Below are 19,486 nucleotides of genomic sequence, written 5' to 3' on the forward strand. Positions count from 1 at the left end.
TACATTCAGGTACTGTGGATATTTCTCTGTCCCAGGAGATCTCACAATCTAAGTTTGTACCAGAGGCAATGGAGGGTTAAGTGACTTGCCCAAGATCACAAGCAGCAGTAGTGGGATTTGAACTGGCCACCTCTGGATTGCAAGACCGGTGCTGTAACCACTAGGCCACGCCTCCACTCCATTGTTTGCTTCTTAGTTTCCACCCCACATTATAAGCAAGATGAGTGCATACATACGTTTTACTGTGTTGTCATTCATGCCATAGGCGCTAAGATTTCAAAAAATGATTGGAGCTGCCAAACTCAATACAGATTAACTGCCCTTGAGCCCAGTGAAGAAGCTTGCTGAATATTGGGGGTGCTCACCCACTGAGCTGGCTCCTATGATTCATGTACCTATATTGCAGAAGATCTTAGGGTTCCTTTTACTAAGTTGCTCTAACGCAGGTCTTTTCCCACACATTAAGGCCATTTTTATTGTAGCTGTAAAACATTTTTCTATTTTGTTGTATTAAGGATCATGCACTAATGTTGACATTAGCACACGACCATTAAAAAAAAAAAATGCTTGAAGAGCACTTACTGCCACCTATTTTGAAGTCAGTAAGGAGTACTGTGGTATCTGAATTAACCAGTTAGAGCCAGATTCTATATATGGTGCGTAAACTTAACGCACGGTAGGCAGTTGTGCCCTAAGCATATTCTAAATACCGTGTGTAAACTCTACATGCAGTATTTAGAATACGCTTAGGCGTAATTCATGCGACTGAATCTCTGCGCACCCATTCCCGCCAATGAAAGCTGGTGTACATCCCTGCGCATAGATTTATGTGCAGTAGCCCATACTTTATAACCATGCGAGTAGATTTTGGAACTCCCTCGAAATGCCCATTTCCACACCCTTAACCATGCCCCTTTATGCCTGAGCACGTTAGAATTTAGGCTCAGTACATTATAGAATACGCTTAGCAATGTACGCCTGTAAATTCTTAATTTTTGCCAGTTAGTGCTCGTTACTGCTTGTAGTTATAAAATATGCCTGGATTTATGCACGGAAGCATTTGTGAATCTAGGCACGCTGTATAGAACCTGGAGGTTAGTGCATGATAGTGTAGATGTGCAGACTGGTTAGAACAGGACTGCCCACTGTCCACCATATGCACCCTCCAAAAAAAAAATGTAGAAAAATTTAGTGCATGGTTAGCGCACACAAGATTTCCAAGTTACTGGAGGATGCCTGAGTGTGTCCCACGGTACTCCATTTTTTGCTGTGCTAGGTGCTCATTAGTAAAGGGGCCCCTTAATTTGTTTTCTTTACTAAGTGTAACGCATAATATTAGTTCAACTGTCTCTGTAGTAAAGGAATCTTTCTTTTGCCTTTCTTGTAGTGAAAGATACAGCATATTGAAAGAAGCTGAAATTTTGCACAAAGCCAGGTTTAATTATATTCTTCCAATTTTGGGAATTTGCAATGAACCTGAATTCTTGGGAATTGTGACCGAATACATGACTAATGGGTCATTAGACCAGCTTTTGCAAGAGGTATGTATACAGATACCAACTGTTCATTGCACAAGTGTCAGTAGTTCATTAAAAGAAAACCACATAATGAAGCAGAATTACAAATACTAAAATGACTTCAGTATATGAAAACAGTCTCTCAATGTGCACTGAGGAGAGACACAGAAACTGGAAATTGCAATAAGATTTCTACTGAACCCTTGTGTATATAACCACCTGTTGTAGAATAAGCACACAGACGCAGTCATTTTGAATATTCGACTGTGACACAGACTGAGGGAGAAGTGCTGTCCTCCTGGAATTAGTAGGCACAGTATAGAATAACTTAGAAACAAGATCATTTGTCAGCCCAAAAGCTGCTCTCTCTTTAGAGCATGGTTGAGGTATACTACAGATTAGAATTCAGCATAGATCTACTTTAATGTCTTTGTCCAAGTGTTCTCTGTTTTTCGTTCATTGTTTTTTTAGTTTGTTTGTTTGTTTTTGCTTGGTTATTTTGTTTGTTTATAAGCCTTCAGGATTTCAGCTCCATGGATAATCCATCCTTTTATTCATTTTTTGTTTCACTGAATTATAGTCTCTCTTCTTTCCTTCCATTTCCACCTCATCAGTCATGCTATCTAGGTTACCTGTACAAAGAATTTAATGCTTCTTGTACCTCCTCTCTTTTATTGTCATTGTCTTACAATTGAAATAGGCTCAGTGAATAACAAATAGTGATTTAGTTTGTTTTGAAAAGAATACAGATGGGTTACAGGGAAGTGCCAGGGATTAGTGCCCCTTTCTTGATCTCATCATACAATACTGTGAGGAGATTCTATATATGGCGCCTAAAAATCGGCGCTGAAATCAGTGCCGACTAAGCGTATTCTATAATCAGCACCTAGATTTAGGTGTCGATTATAGAATGTGCTTAGTTGATATTTCAGCGCTGATTTCTGCACATATTCATTTATGCCAACGAAAACCTGCTGTAAATCTCAGCACGTAGATTTAGGCACACTGGACCAGATTCTATAACTAGGCGCCTACATTTTGGAACGCCCATGAAACACCCATTTCCCCCCCAATAACCACGCACATTTTTGCTTCCGTGCGTTAGAAGTTTGGCACACATCGTTTCAGAATATGCTTAATGAGTTGTGAGTCTAAATTCTAATTGGTGCTAATTAGTGCTCATTGCTTGTTAAGCGTTATCAGCGTTTATTAGCTTCTTACGCCAATTAAGTTACACACAATGTTATAGAATGCACGCCAATTTTGGCGCCTAAATCTAAGCATACTATATAGAATCTGGGGGTTAGGGGCTCTATACTTACAAATGGAAGCACTCAAAATCCACCTTTTGGATACCCCTGATAATGCATTTATCTTAGTCACTCTTCCTGCAGTTTTCTCATCTCATTTTTTATATTAGTTATTTGGGCAACCTGATCTCCAACTTCAATAGGGTGAAGTTTTCTTTTTTCTCTCTCTCTCTCTGTCTCTCTCTCTCTCTGTCTCTCTTGCTTTTTTTTGTTTTCTCTCCTCCATGGCCATTACCTCAGGTGGTACTTGCCCGCCTACCACTACTTTTACTACTGGCAGCCTATATTTGGAAATGTGAAAGGTAATGAGTGATGGAGGATGATAGCGGAAGGAGAAAAGATGACAAAAGGCATTGGAACATGAGAGTGAGGAGAGGGATACGTGAGAAGGGAAATTACTGATTTTACTGAATGTGTGTGTGTAGATGAGGTAAAAGATGTTTGGATAGGAGTGTGTGTGGCTTTGGGTATCTACAGTGAAGATTAAGCATTTTTAGGAGTTTGTGCTTAGTGGGGGCACGTGTGGTTTTGTAAATGAGATTCACATTATCCCCCTGATTCTATAAAGTTGGCTGCATAACCTTATACCTTCCCACGCAAAGTTTTTTTATATGCACAAGTTCTAGAACAGTGTCAGTTGCACGCAAAATGTAATTTAATATTGAGCTGTTAATTGATGTTAACAAGCAATTGGCTATAATCACTATTAACTGGTGCTAATTGGCACTAATTAGCAGTTATGTGTACAAATTGTGTCTCCATAGTGCGTAGCTGCAAGGGGGTGTGGACCTGGGAGGGGCATGGGCAGGTCATGGGCATGCCTAGCACTTAATGCGAGCGGGTTATAGAATACTAGTAGCGATGTGCCTAACTTCCTACAGTTACAGCAGCCATTGAACTGGCGTAAGATTTTGACTAAAGTTAGGCTGTGGACTTATACTAGTGTTCTACAATGACAGTTATGCACATAACTCCCTTTATAGAATTCATGCTTAGCTTCACCCCGTTTTCTGTGTTGTGATCTGTCTTGTGTCTTCATTTTGTTTTCCCTCCCATACTTAACTTTTACATATTGCAAACCACTTAGATTTCTTTTAGAAAATTTGTTGTGTATCAAACAATGACGCCACAAAAAAGAGGCATGGTGTTGTGAAGAACTATGCTCATAGGCTGAAAAAAGAGTAAAACCCATGCTGTGGGGGAGAATAGTATTAATAATATAATGGTCTGAACATGAGTGACAGAAATAAAAACAATCAAAAAAGGTAAATCAGTGTAAAAAAAATGAAGCAATAGAAATGAGAATGTTACCCTACACCTCTTTCTCCTTTCTACTGTTTCATTTTTTCAAACCGATTTACCCTTTTCAATTGTTTTTATTTCTGTCACTCCTTGTTGATACATCACCTTTTTCTTTTTGGTGCCCTTTTCTATTGTTTTATACCTCACTTCATACACCTCACCCATTTGCTGCTTCGGCGTTTTTACTCAGTGTCTTTGGATCACTTTGTTTTTCCAGAGGTATGTTCTCTTCTTTTGTTTCTTTAGCGGTCTCTTTTTAATTAAAATTCCCAGTGTTTCTTTCTGATACTCTTTATAGCTGCAAACTCACACCTGTCATAGTTTCTTCCGTGCATTTTTCCCAGTTAGTCACCCTGAAAGAGGAGTAGCCTAGTGGTTAGTGCAGTGGACTTTGATCCTGGGGAACTGAGTTTGAGTCCCACTGCAGCTCCTTGTGACTCTGAGCAAGTCACTTAACCCTCCATTGCCCCCAGTACAAAATAAGTACCTGAATATATGTAAACCGCTTTGAATGTAGTTGCAAAAACCTCAGAAAGGTGATATATCAAGTCCCATTTCCTCCCACCCTTTGTGTTTTAACAACCCTGGTATCACCCTGAGGAAAGGCTGAAGCATCTAGGGCTCTTCAGCTTGGAGAAAAGACGCCTGAGGAGAGATATGATAGAGGTCTATAAAATAATGAGTGGAGTGGAATGGGTAGATTTGAATTGTTTGTTTACTCTTTCCAAGAATACGAGGACTAGGGGGCATGCGATGAAGCTACAAAGTAGTAAATACGAATTGGAGAAAAGTTTTCTTCAGTCAACGTGTAATTAAACTCTGAAATTCATTGCCAGAGAATGTGGTAAAGGCAATTAACTTAGCGGGGTTTAAAAATGTTTGGACAGCTTCCTAAAGGAAAAGTCCATACAGTGGCGTTCCTAGCGTGGATGGCACCCGGGGTGGATATATAATTTTTTTTTTTTTTTGCTGCATGACACACTGAGGCGCATTTTCAAAATAAACTTCCAAGTCAGAATTTGAACGTTTTACAAAGACGTCCAAATTCCGAAGCGGGAAGGAGGTCATTTTCGAAAAAGATGAACGTCCATCTTTTGTGTTCGAAAATACCATGGACGTCCTGCAATTTGGACGTTTTGCGATTTGGACGTCTTTGATTTTCGGCCATTTTGGAAAAAAAGATGTCCAAGTCTAAAACATCCAAAGTCAAGCCATTGGGACGTGGGAGGAGCCAGCATTTTTAGTAGACTGGTCCCCCTGATATGCCAGGACAGCAATCAGGTACCTTGGGGGGCACTGCAGTGGACTTCATAAAATGCTCCCAGGTACACATCTGACCATTGCTCCCTTACCTTGTGTGCTGAGTCCCCCACTACCCCCAACTGTACACCACTACTATAGCCCTTACGGGTGAAGGGGGCAGCTATATGTGGGTTTCTGGTGGGTTTTGGAGGGCTCACAGTTTCCTGGAAAAGTGTAACAGGTAGTGGGGGGATGGGCCTGGGTCCACCTGTCTGAAGTGCACTAAACTACTCCAGGGACCTGCATGCTGCTGTCATGGACCTGAGTATGACATGTGAGGCTGGCATTTTTGGGGGTGGGAGGGGGTTAGTGACCACTGGGGGAGTAAGAGGAGGTCATCCCTGATTCCCTCCAGTGGTCATCTGGTCATTTGGGGCACCTTTTTGTGCCTTATTCGTAATAAAAACAGGTATAGCTCAAAACGTCCAAGTTTTAATTCTGGACGTCTTTGCTTTGTTCCATTATGGCTCAGATGGCCAAGTCCCGCCTTGAAAATGCCCCTGGTACACCCCCTTGAGATTTGGATGTCCTTCCGACAGACTTATGTCATAGAGCACCCATTTTATTGCCGACGTATGTTCATACAACTCAAATATTTTTGTAGAATAGCGTTTCTTTAGATAGCTGTCACACTTTTTTCTAAAATATGATGAGCTCTCAAAGCTTTCTCACTATGTTCTATTTAATCTTGTTGCCCTCACACTCTTATTTCGCCCGTGCAACAGTTGTAATTGCTTTTTTCTAGGATGTCTTCTACTCGCACTATATCCCTTTAGATCTCCACTGTGTTGTTTACACAATGCCCCACAGAGTTCTTCTTTAACTGTTAGCGTATATTCACAGCACCTCTGCAGAAAAGCATTTTTTGCCCATCCCCAATTTTTTAGACATCAGTTTCCCTCCTTTTTTTTTTTTTGACATATCTGTTCTTTGTTCCCATTTTTTCAGCAACCTGATGCACCAATTGCCTTTCGACTATGTCCTACTTTACCCTATTTTTACTACATTGTGCACTTCTAAGTAATTGGGCCCCTCTTTTTTTTCTCTCTAGCATTTGTTCGCATATGCCTTTTTCTCTTCTCCACCACTTCCATCTGTTCAGCATGTGATACTTTTTAACCATGGGAATTTTTTGACCTTTTTATCAACCTCTGTTGTTCTCCTTCTTCTTTTTACCTAGTGCTTCTTTAACTGTTTACTCGCATCGTTAGTCTTTTTAAAGGTATGTTATATATCTTATTGTTTCAACCATATGTATGTTTATTACTCTTTATGCACCTAAGCTGTTACTGAAAAATTTTGAAACCTTATATTTTATACATTTTTTCAGGCTCGATCCTGTTCATTTCTCATTTGCATATTTTCACAGTCTTCCTTTTAGTCACCACTACATACAGGTTAGTTTTATCCATAATTGTTCACTTTTTAGATCTCTACAGATACGCCCATTTGTAACATTATTTTCATCACTGTTGGCTCATTTATGACTCCTTTTATATAATTAACTTATTTTTAATCAAATGTAAATTAATGTATATACATATATATATATTCATGTAATGTTTTTAATGCTTTTATTTTATAGATTTTAGTTTTCTCTCTTTATGTTTATTGCATGTAATTGTATTTATTTTTCTTTATTTGTGATGTTTTAGACTCCTGAGACATGCACTTTGCCGAAACACAGTGCTGTATCGAGTCCAACTCTAGTATTAAATAAAGACCATATTTCTTCATTACGTCTCCTTGGATTTTTGGAGGAGTCTTGTTGATCACGCTACTTCATTGCTTCTACATTGTCCTAGCAGATCTCGTTTCTCCACCCTAGTGGTCATTCTGTGAAAATTATCATGTGGCCGTTAATACCAGAAATTGGCCATTTTATCCCAGGGTTAAAAAGTGGCCTTATTGCTTGGGAATAACCCATGTAAGGGCACGCAAAGGCCACTTTTTACTGCTGTTTGGTAAAAGAGCCCCTTTGGGATTTAGTGGGATATATGAATTCATATTAAATTAGATTAGATTCATTTTATTTTTTATAGCATTTATATGAGATTAAATTTGGATGGTTGTTACATACAATTGTATTCGACCAACTAACAAGATGTCATTTTATACAAAGTAATATCTTTCTTAGACAAAAAAAAGTCTTCTAAAAGCAGGATATTAAGTAATCTCTAACAGTTACCACAGATTCTCTGCAGTCTGAGTTGTTGTTTTATGTGTAGACAGGTCTAATGTATTTGACAGCTTCTCGGTGAAACTCAGGGGCACAGAAAAAAATGTTCTTGTGTTTCTGGATGACAAATTCATTCATGTCTACAGGCCACGTAGACTTGCATAGCGTCACCTGGCACTGTCAGGAGCTGGGTGTGAATGTCAGGAAATGAATCTCCACCCCCTTCCCATTAGCTTCTGTTAGGTATTTCTTCCAACTGGGTTGGCACTGTCAGGCAGGATGCTGACCTTGATGAACTGCTGGTCTAATAGAGTATGACATGTCTTATTATTATTAGTAAATCTGCAGAGTTGAATTTCATCAGAGCTACTATAAGATACCACAGATATTTGGCATTTATACACTTCAGGGTTAAAATTTAACCCCCCCCCCCAAAAAAAAATAGCTTCCAGGTGCATAGCACCCTTACCTTGTGTGCTGAGCCCCCAAATCCTCCCCAAAACCCACTCACCACAACTCTACACCATTACCATAGCTCTAAGGGGTGAAGGGGGCACCTACATGTGGGTACAGTGGGTTTTGGTTTTTTTTTTTTTGAGGGCTCTACATTAACCACCACAAGTGGAACAGGTAAGGAGGGGGTGGGCCTGGGTCCACCTGCCTGAAGTGCACTGCACCCACTAAAAACTGCTCCAGGGACCTGCATACTGCTGTCAAGGAGCTGGGTATGACATTTCAGGTTGGCATACAGACTGGCAAAAAAAGTTTTATTTTTGGGGGGGGTGGGAGGGGGTTGGTGACCACTGGGGGAGTAAGGGGAGGTGATCCCCCCTTCCCTCCGGTGGTCATCTGGTCAATTGGGGCACTTTTTCCAAACTTGGTCCTAAAAATAAATGGACCAAGTCTGACCCAGTATGCCTATTCTTATGTTCTTATGATCCCTTCTATAATATGTGGGGCAAAATCATACCATAAAGTTACTATTTATTATTGCAGTTGATATCAATGTCTTCCTTCTGTTCCCAGAGTTCCTGTCAAAAACCACTCTGGAAATAGGCTGGGGTGTGGGAGGTGAAGATGTCTGCTCCAGGTAGAGTGGGGGAGGGGGGATCAGCCAGACAGGGGTCGTTTATTTACTTGAGGGAATTAACCTGGAGGGGTCTTTGGGGTTAGGATGCACCCCTAACTGCAAAGCATACGTTACCAGTGGAAAAGTAATGAATATACAGAAAATCCAGTTTTACCACCACATTTACTAAAGGCTGAAAGGCCTTTTATTAAGCTGGGTATTAAACTTGAGGCTAAGATGGCTTAGTAAATAGGTTTTTAAGGGGGCCATTTACTAAACTGTTCAATACAGTTAAAGTGGGACTTGGAGCACAATGTTACTGCACACCCACGTTAACAGTTAACATAGCGGCATGGAACTTAATATGCGCTAATTTCTGCATTAATTCCATAATGCGGAATGGGGCAAAGGCTGGGTGGAATTTGGGTAGAGACGTGCATAACGTGGTATAGTGCCACATATTTACTGTTAAGGCGGCAGGTAACACAGAGCAGTTAATGTGAGCACAGTAGGTGGTGTTATGTACGTTTGTGCTTTCTGCACTGCAGTTAACATGCACTAAGGAGGCAATTCTATAAGGTGTCCCGAAAAAACGGGACCCCTTACATAGTTTCAAAATACTTAGCAGTTGTTTAAACCTATAGTGGCCTCTTTTACCAAACTGTGGTAAAGTGGCCTTAGCGCGTGCTTACGCGGGTAGTTCCCGTGTGCTAAGGCCATTTTGACCACATGGGTAAAATGGCCAAATATTCTTTTTTTTTTTTCATTAATGACCATGTGCTAATTTTCACATTAGCGCATGAGCCCCTACCACCACCTATTCTGTAGGCAAAAAGGGCTCACGTGCTAACCATGTGCTGATTGTTTAACATCTGGTGATGTAGTTTTGCTAACCCATTAGTGCAGTACACGCCTACTCTCCACCTGCAACCCACCCCCAACGCTAAAAAGTAAAATCTGTTTCTTAGTGCCTGGGAAGCACGTGCAGTGCCAAAATTACCGCAGGACACCTGAGCGCACCTTGTGGTAAGGCATTTTAAGCCATATAGTGTGTGTGTGTGTGGGGGGGGGGGTTCTTAGTTAATTCATAATTTGTGTTCAAAATGTCCTCCTTCAACCTTGACACATTTACAATGCTGTCGGCTCAGTAAATTCTGGAGTTCCATTAACTGTTTTACGAGCTCGATACGCTGGAGCTCCACCCTGCTGAAAAACAGAATGCTCAGAAATGTCTCGAATTTCAGGCAGATTTTTTTGCTGCAGTAGGATGTTTTGGGGGAAAATGTTGGGGTCCCTTTTTTTTTCTAGACACTGTGTAGAACTGTGTACCTCTATTTAGGTACCCCAAGGACACGAGGTAATTGCCTGTTCTATACCTTATTTCCGATCTGAGGAAGAAGGGCAACCTTCGAAAGCTAATCAAGGAATGTATTAAGTTATGTCCAATAAAAAAGGTATCATCTTATTTTCTTTTCCATGTTTTATTTTGTTTGATTTCTATTGATAACCTTAAGAGTGGACCAACACAGCTACCACACTCCTCTACTGTTCTATACCAAAACCCATTAGAGAATTCTAGTGTAACCCAGTATCGGCATGCTTAACTTACAGCATTCTGGGGTCCTTTTGGAAAATATCTAGTTATTTTCCATAGCAGGCAAATGGCATGCACAAGAGCTGGAACTACCACCGGCGCCTGCTTCGGCCAACGGTAGTTCCAGATTCACATGTCAGTGAGCAGCCTGGAGAGTGTTAACGTAATATCACCTCTATGGTGGCCCTTTCTCTTACTCTAATCTTTTTCTAATATTCATTGTTTTCTCTCATGACAATTGTTAGTTATTCTGGTTATTATCCACCTTCTAAAGGTCCTAAGTAATTTGTGTTTTGTTTTTGCTTTGTTGTAGAAGAATGACTATCCTGTTGTGGCTTGGTCCTTGAGGTTTCGCATTCTGTACGAAATTGCTCTGGGTGTGAACTTTCTGCATAACATGACTCCTCCACTACTACATCATGATCTTAAAACTCAAAATATCTTACTGGATAGCGAGTATCATGTGAAGGTAATGTCCTATTTATATATACATGGTTTTGCATATATAAAGATTAGCTACAGAACAATAAAACAAATCACATAGCAGTCTCTGTTCTTGAACTGATGTAGGCTTTCCATGCTACTGTAGGAGTTCTCAGAACAGATACCATCTTGAATCTTGCAAAGCTGTTCTTGGTCGCTGGCCAGATCTTTTCATATTCTGTTTCCTGCACTGTGCTACATTCTTGCACAATAACACAATGTATCAGGTGATTCTGTGTCTGGACCTCTTGACACACTGATATGCATTACAGTTTCTGAGAAATCACTCTAGAACAATGCTTCCCATACTTTTTATCTGGCATAACCTCATTTTAACCCTTGAACATTCACAAAACCCAAGATGACAAGCACAAAGTAGCAGGTCTCCATTTCCCCCTCCTCTTCCTCCTCAACCCACCAAAAGCAGAAAATCAGCAATGAAGGCAGCAGGAGTAGTCAGTCCCTGCTGAAAGGCCTTGGTCTTCTGCAAGTTTCTACTCTAACAGGAAGCCCATGCAGAAAAGGTGGGCAACTGTGAAATATATGGTCAAAGGGCCTACATTGCACTTCTGGTTGGAGAGCAGAGATCTAAGAAAGTTCTCGCAGTCTTAGCTTCTCTTGCTTGATTCACTTTGTAGTAGCCTTGTGATAGGGTTACCATATTTGCCATGAGAAAAAAAAGAGGACATACAATATAATTCAGCCATGCCCCCCCCCCCCCGGTCACACCCTACCCTACCCCACCACATCCCATCTCGTCACACCTCTGCCCAACCACACCACACCCTTGACCTCCCCCCAAGAAAGCCAGATTCCCTCTCTCTCTTCCCATGTATATCCCCTCCCCAATCTTTTTTCCATCCTTCCTCCACCCACATGACTCCATTCACATTCCCTCCCCTCCTGTACCTTATCGTAGTGGCCTCTTTGGGGCAGGAAAGAGCCCCCTCTTTCCTGCCCGGCACTTCTACAGACCTCTTGCTCCCAGCATCGCTTCAAAATGGTTCGCGAGGCCGCCGCTTGAACTCTAGGCAGCCATTTTGAAGTGGCACCAGGAGCAAGAGATCTGCAGCCACGGTGGGGCAGGAAAGAAGGGACTATTTCCTGCCCTGAAGAGGCCACTAGACCACCAGGGCATGATAATAATAAGGTAAAGGAGGGGAGGGGAGGATAGGACACCCTGAGGCCCGCCTGCCCGTCCTCAAGCCCGGACAAACGGAAAAGCTGGCAAAACCTGCCCGGATGCCCCGCAGTGTCCTGAAAAAGAGGACATATCCGGGTAAAACCGGACATATGGTAACCCTACCTTGTGATGGCCTATGAAACAAATTACTCCCGTCCACCATACAAAATCTTATCCTCACAGCAGACCCAGTGTTTAGGTAATCAACTACAGTTTTCCAGTATGAATTAGTTTAAAGCTCGGAACAGCTGCTATATCCTTCTAATACCCTGTTTCCCCGAAAGTAAGACATCCCCCGAAAATAAGACCTAGTAGAGGTTTTCCTGAATTGGTAGATATAAGGCCTCCCCTGAAAGTAAGACCTAGCAAATTTTTGTTTGAAAGCAGGGCTGCCGAGAGCTGGACAAGGCCGCCCCCGGGCCGCCCCCCACCCGAGGTCGCCGGGCCCTCCCCTCCACCCACCCTCCGTCGCTCCCGGAACTAACCTTAAACGCATCCTTTCACCTTCGCAGCAAGCAGCAGCAGGGCAGACCTCTCCTTCCTTCCATGCCCCGCCCTCGCGGATGTTATGTCAGGTGAGGGCAGGACATGGAAGGAAGGAGTGGCCTGCCCTGCTGCTGCTTGCAGCGAAGGTGAAAGGAGACGTTTAAGGTTAGTTCTAGGAGCAACGGAGGGCGGGCGGGCCAACCCCGATGTTTTCCCGAAAAATAAGACAGCTCCTGAAAATAAGACCTAGTGCATTTTGGGGGGCAAAAATTAATATAAGACAGTGTCTTATTTTCGGGGAAACACGGTAGTAGCTTTCTGTGTTGGATCTTTATTGCTTTTCTTCTCGCATTTCAGAATCCAGCTAAGCTGCAACCACCTGCTAGCAGTCCTGATTTTTCTAATTTTTTAGGTTAGCAACACCCTTTTACCTTTTTCTTACAGGGGGTCAATGGTTTTATCTCTACTCATCCTTCCTGCCCATTTCAGTTGATTCCCTTTGACTTCCTGTCTCCTTTCCTGCAGTTCTCAAGAATCATGGTAGTTGTAGTGGTTCCAGACACAGAGGTGGAGAGAGACACAAGCAGACACCTCTGCCTCCTGATTTTCTGCTTCTTATTACCGAAGCCCTGGTTTGTGTGTTTATGTTCTGTGATGGGACATATACTCCATCCCTGATATCCAGGGCGAACCATCCCAAAGAGTGAGATTTATTGCCTCAGAAAGTAAGATGGCCAAAGAGTGGATTTTTTTCAGATGATATGTCCGTAGAATAAATCTATCATTTGAAAGAAGCAACACAAAATGAAATTTACCTTTTGTTGGTGCTGCTGAAAGAATATAGACAGAATGGATGCAATATGAGGATAATTTTCAAAGGAATTTTCCCAGGTAACTAAACAGTTACCTGGATAAAATTTCTGGGCTGAAAACTGCCCTCCCTATCACAGCATATGTGGCTGGAGGGCAAGAAAACAAGATGGGTGGAGGCAAATTACCTTGAGGACTAGATTCTGAAAAAATAAAGTTTTTAAAAAAATTTTATTTAAGAACATTTGGCATACTACCCTTCACTGAGCATATCAGAATCCCTTCTTGTACGTTGTTGGCCTACTTTGCATGTATAGCAAGACAAGAAAGAGACACAGGCAGGCACAGACTCAGACATAGAGGTGAAGAGAGACAAAAGCAGATAGAAACACAGATACATAGACAGCTATACACACATAGGAATAAACGGAGACTGAGGGAGAGACACTGGCAGATAGAGACAGAGAAACAGAGACAGTGAGTGGTAGATTCAGTGGAAAATAAATTTTAAGTTTATAAAATGGAGCAGGTATACGGGGAAGTGGCATCACTTAAACGTGGAAGTTGTGAAAATGCCACATCTATGAATAAGGGCCTCCACTGGAAAATTGCTGCTTCCATACCATTTATTTTTTCAATTAATATCTTTGTAAAATGGCTGCTACTACTGTATGTGTCAGCACCCTGCATGTAATTTAGAAAAGCATCCTCCATACCAACCATATATGCAGCCAAACATGAAGTAGTCTTTGTTTATTTATGTCCGGTACTTGATATACCCACATTTCATCCACAAGTATTACTGGGGATGGACTAAAAAGATAAATGCACAGAGCACAAAAACATCTTGCAAGTGGCCATTTTTGAAAAAAAAAAAAAAAGATAAACGTTTTCCTGTTTTGAAAATGGCTATATTTGCTGTTCGGATTCTGGACGTTTTGAGCAAAACGTCCAAAGTCGGACTTAGACGTCATATCGAAAATGCCCCTCCTTGTAACTTTGTAAGTCTAAGTGCTTTGAAAATGCGATTCCATCTGTCCTAATACTGCTAATATGTTCTTCTGTGTGCAGTTTTATCTTACGGCAGGTCTGTATGGTACCGTAAATAGAAACACTTTTTTTAATGAGGTATTTTAATCCTAGAGGTTTCTAATTCCACCAAAGCTCTTTTAAAATTAGTTTTAGAGCTCACTTTCCTGCATAGCAAGTCAGACTCCCCCTTAGTTCCTTCTCCAGCATATCTTGCAACTTCGTTTTCTGTGAAAATTTCTTCCTTAATTGCCTCTTTACCCCAGCGAACATCTCACTCTGTCTTTCCTCATCTGCTCCCCCTCCCCCTTCTGTTCCCTCAGATCCCTCTTCAGATTTCTCTTCAACAATAGTCCTACCTTTCTCCTCGGGTTTCCCCTTCTTCCGCTTCTCTTTCTCTGTCTCTGCTATCGCCTCTTTCCCATAATTGTCTTTGGCTTCTCTTAAGCAGTTCCTACCATCTACTAAACCTACCTTCTGCTCCCTTGATCCTATCCCTTCCAGTTGGTAAGTTTCCACATCACGGTCTTCTTCCATTGATTCTTTCTTTGGTTAACCTTAGTTTATCCTCTGGTTCAGTTCCCTCTTGTTGGAAACATGTCTTAGAATCTAATCTTGATGCTAGTGACCCAAACAACTACCTCCTGATCTCAAATATCTGTTTCTTATATAAGCTGACTGAGAGGATTGTTTATACTCATCTGTATTCCTTTGTAGAAGATACTTTGGCTCTCCACCCCCACCGGGCAGGTTTTCGTTACCACCATGACACTGAATCTGCTTTGACCTCCCTACTTCGTGACCTTCATTCCACTTTTGCAAACACAGCATCTCTCTCCTCATCTCACTTGATCTTCCCGCTGCTTTTGATGTTATTGGCCATTCCCTTCTTCTGATGTGACTCTCTGAGATTGGTATTTCTGGCTCCATTCTAGATTGGTTTTATATCTTTTCTCACTGACCATTCCTTTGCTGTTTCTATGGGTTCCTCTACTTCCCCTCATCATCAACTCTACTGTGGTGTTCCTCAAGGATCTTTGCTATCTCTTCTTCTTTTCAACATCTTTCTCTGAGTCCTCTTGCTTCACTTCTCCAAGAGCCCAATATCAACTTTTACATATGTGCAGATGACATCTTCTTGGTCTTTTCTTTTTCTCCGCTTCTTATTGACCTTGCCAAAATACAGCACTGCCTCCGTACAGTCACCTGTTGGGTGACCTGCTCTCTGTGACCCTCTTCTATCACCCTCTTTTTAAAAAAATCATTTACTATCACTGGTTGCATCATTTCGTTATTTAGGTATAATTATTGATTCGCAGCTCTCATTTTCACAGGACATTTCTACTGTTGTGAAGTCTGGCTACTGCTCTCTCCAGAAACTTCAGGTTATTTGGTCCTGCTTTGACTTTGCTTCCTTGCACTCATTGGTACATGCCTTTGTTATCTCGAAACTGTAATTCAGTTTTTGCAGGTTTGCCAAATATCTAGTTAAAACATCTTTGTACTTTACATAACTTTGCCGCGCGTTTTTTATGTTCCGCTAAGCAATCGGACCATGTCACTCCTCTTTTTCTTTATCTTCACTGGCTTTCCTTTCCCTATAGGATTTTCTTTAAGGTTCTCTGCTTAGTTAATAGAGCATATTACACTGGTTTTCCTGCTTTTCTCTCTTCTTTCACTATTCCCTATACCCCTTCCAGGTCTCTTCATTCTTTAGACTCTCACCGTTTGGTTTTTCTTCTTCCAAACAGGCCCACCTTGAATCTACCAGGTGTGCCACTTTTTATTTTATTTTTTGGGATCTAAATTCTGGAATGGCCTTCTGCCTTCCATTCATGCAGAATCTTCTATTAAGGTCTTTAAACCCCTATTAAAAATTAATTTTTCTCCACAAGCTTTTGGGACTCAGTGACTTTGAGTACTTTATCTTTCAGCTTTCCTTTTTGTTGATCAAGTTCTTTTGTTTTTCATGATTTTATGTTATTTTAGTTTATTGTAAACAGCCCTGGCCTGCATTCATATTTAATAAACATAAGCAATATGTGCAACCACTGTATTTAAAATGACCCTGAGGTTCATCTGGCATACCAGTTGGATGGGAGCATTTCTCCAATGTTCCTGCTGCGTCAAAACGCAAATTTAGAAGGGTCCTGCAATTCCACATGCACACTTAAGACATTCCAATATTTCCAGATCAAATTGCAGATAGTGGGCTCAAGAGGAAAATGGTAATACACACACCAAGGTATTATGATTACATCGTTCCTGAGGTCTGCAGAGCCATTCCTTGTGTGCAAACACTCTTTTATAGGTTGTTGTTTTTTTTTTACAATAGTGACCCATGCTGCATGCAATTTAAACTCAGCAACTGTAGAACACAGGCACCATAGGCACAAAAGCTGACCTGTAGGAATATGTAAGTTTTTAGGGGCCCTTTTACAAAGCTGCGGTAAAAGGGGTCCTGTGCTAGCGGTGGCATCCATTTTTGCTGCATGCCAGGGCCCTTTTTACCACAGCAGGTAAAAAAGCCCATAAAAAGAAATGGCCATGCAGTAAGTTTGCACTTGCCATGTCGCCATTTCAGAGGGAGCTCTTACCACCATCCATTGAGGTGGCGGTAAGGACTTCCGCACTAACCTGGCAGTAACTGGGCAGTGCAGTATGCTGCCAGATTACTGCCAGGTAACCCTCTGCAGAAATATTATTCCAATATTTCCGCTAGCGCTGGAAATGCGCACTGGGGATGAAACTATCACCGGTGCCTTCTTTGGGCCTGCAGTAGTTCTGGGTTGCCACGTGGCAACCGTTTAGTAAAAGGGCCCCTTATGATGATAACTATTGCAATGTAATAATGTATTATGGTTTGATTCCTTTCGATTATACTGTAGTTGAAAACTTATTCAAAGAGGACACCTGAACAGTGATGTCCAAAAAATTTAAGATATTTAATATCTGGTTGTCTTATTTCAAAACCACATAGCAAATTTGGGGAAAGGATCTCCTTGGTAAAACATGTACCTTTCATTATGTTTATGTTTATTAAAACTTGATATACCGCTTTACATTACCATAGGTCGTTAAATAATAACCCCTTTGTGATTGCTATACTGAGTCAGACCAAAGGTCCATCAAGCCTAGTATCCAGGTAGAAAACGTGATGGCAAAAGCTAGAAGGATGCTTGGGTGCATAACGAGAGTAATAGCCAGTAGCAAAAAGGAGGTAATGATACCTCTGTATAAGACTCTGTGAGACTCATTTAGAAAATTGTGCACAATTCTGAAGACCACACTTTCAAAAAGATATAAACAGGATGAAGTCAGTCCAGAGGATGGCTACTAAAATGGTTGATGGTCTTCGTTATAAAGCATATGGGGACAGACTTAAAGATCTCAATATATATACTTTGGAAGAAAGCAGGAGAGGAGAGGTATGAAGAGATGTTTAAATGTACAGGAGGAGAGTCTCATTTGAGAGGAAGCTCTGGAATGAGGGGGCATAAGTTGAAGGTGAAAGGAGACAGACTCAGAAGGAACCTGAGAATCTTCACGGAAAGGGTGATGAATTTATGGAATGGCCTCCTGGTGGAGGTGCTAAAGATGAAAACTGTTACTGAATTAAAGAAAGCTTGGAACAGGTGCATAGGATCTCAAGGGGAGAGGAAGGAATAGTAGATGGCATGGATTGGAAGACTGGATAGGCTATATGGTCTTCATTTTTCTGTTCCCTGTTTCCAACAGTGGCCAATCTGGGTCAAAAGTACCTGATTGAATCCCAAAAAGTAGCAAGATTTCATACTACATATCCTTAGGGATAAGAAATGACTTTTCCCATGTCTAGCTTATAACGGTTAATGGACTTTTAGGAATTTGTTGAAAAAATATTTTCTCCTATTTGTTTTAAGTGTACTACGTCATGGTGTGACCCTTAGTTTTTGCACTTTTTTGAAAAAGTAGACACTCAGTTTGTGTTTACGCATTCCACTCTACTTAGGATTTTATAGTCCTCAATCATATGTCTTCAGTTCTCTCTTCTCCGAGCTGAAGAGCCTCAACCTCCCTAGTTTTTCCTTGTTAAAGTTGTTCCATCCATTTAATCAGTTTGGTTGCCCTTCTCTGTACCTTTTCGAAGTCCGCTATATAGATAGATCTATCTTTTTATTTAGCTATATATTTTTAGATACCTTATACATATTGAAGACAGTTTTCAAAAGTAAAATGTATTATATTTTTGCTGTTTTTCTTGAATGTAAGCCACATTGAACCTGAGCTTTTTCAGGATATGTCATAATAATAATAATAATAAATATGGCTAAAGATATGCATGGCTTCCAAAGCATGCATACTGTTAGCTGCAGGATAAAAGAACGTCCCTGTGCTTTTGTTTATGTTGAGGAAAATTAAGAGCACATGCGCATTCCGTTTCAAAATGTATGCATACTATTTTCTTCTATCCTCTCTGCTGCTTACACAAATAGCAGGTGTTAAATATACAGATGCTTTTAGTGTTCATACTTTTCACTTGCTATTTTGAAAAAGAAAAACAATGCAGGTAGTTTCCCTTTGAAAATGTATCTACAGGAAGCATTCTAGTTGCACCTGCATAGGTTGCAGCTTTGTTGGCTGTTTAAAATTTCGGTTTAGTAGATACGTCTTTGTGGAATATTGGTGCTAGAATTGTCTTTGTGTTTTGCCATATTATGAAAATTGTAACTGATTCTTTCAAAAACATTTTCATATGCCTCATAGTACATAGTTGCAGGTTGTATTTTATCCTAAAATTTGCAGGTTGTAAACAATTTTGTAAATCAACCCTTGTACCACTGGTATGTTTTCAATAAATAACCGTATACATTTCCTGTTAGAATGGGACAGAGAATTTAAAGCCACTGCTTGCCCTGGGATTGGTAGCATGGAATGTTGCTACTAACTGGGTTTCTGCCAATTACTTGTGACCTGGATTGGTCACTGTTGGAACCAGAATACTGGGCCAATTACTTGTGACCTGGATTGGTCACTGTTGGAATCAGAATACTGGGCTAGATGGACCATTGGGCTGATCCAGTATGGCTATTCTTATGCTCTTATGTAATCTTAAGTGAGCAGCAGTCAAGCAGTATGTAAGATAAAAAGATCAACATGATCATTGTTAATGACTCAGAGAAAAAGTGGCATCTATTTATATCACTCAAACAGATGTTGGGAGAATTGTGGTTACCTAGTTC

The 19,486-nt window shown here is 41.0% G+C and overlaps 1 protein-coding gene across 1 annotated transcript in view; it reads left to right on the top strand.

Moving 5' to 3' along the window:
* RIPK2 (receptor interacting serine/threonine kinase 2) overlaps positions 1–19,486 on the top strand; it is a 99,656-nt gene that overhangs the window by 21,076 nt on the left and 59,094 nt on the right. The window contains exons 2-3 of the mRNA XM_030216299.1: positions 1,388–1,541; positions 10,587–10,742. Coding sequence (XP_030072159.1) covers positions 1,388–1,541; positions 10,587–10,742 — 310 coding nt within the window. The remainder of the gene's footprint in view (positions 1–1,387; positions 1,542–10,586; positions 10,743–19,486) is intronic.

The sequence above is a fragment of the Microcaecilia unicolor genome, chromosome 1 (genome assembly GCF_901765095.1).
Source record: "Microcaecilia unicolor chromosome 1, aMicUni1.1, whole genome shotgun sequence".
Taxonomy (NCBI): domain Eukaryota; kingdom Metazoa; phylum Chordata; class Amphibia; order Gymnophiona; family Siphonopidae; genus Microcaecilia; species Microcaecilia unicolor.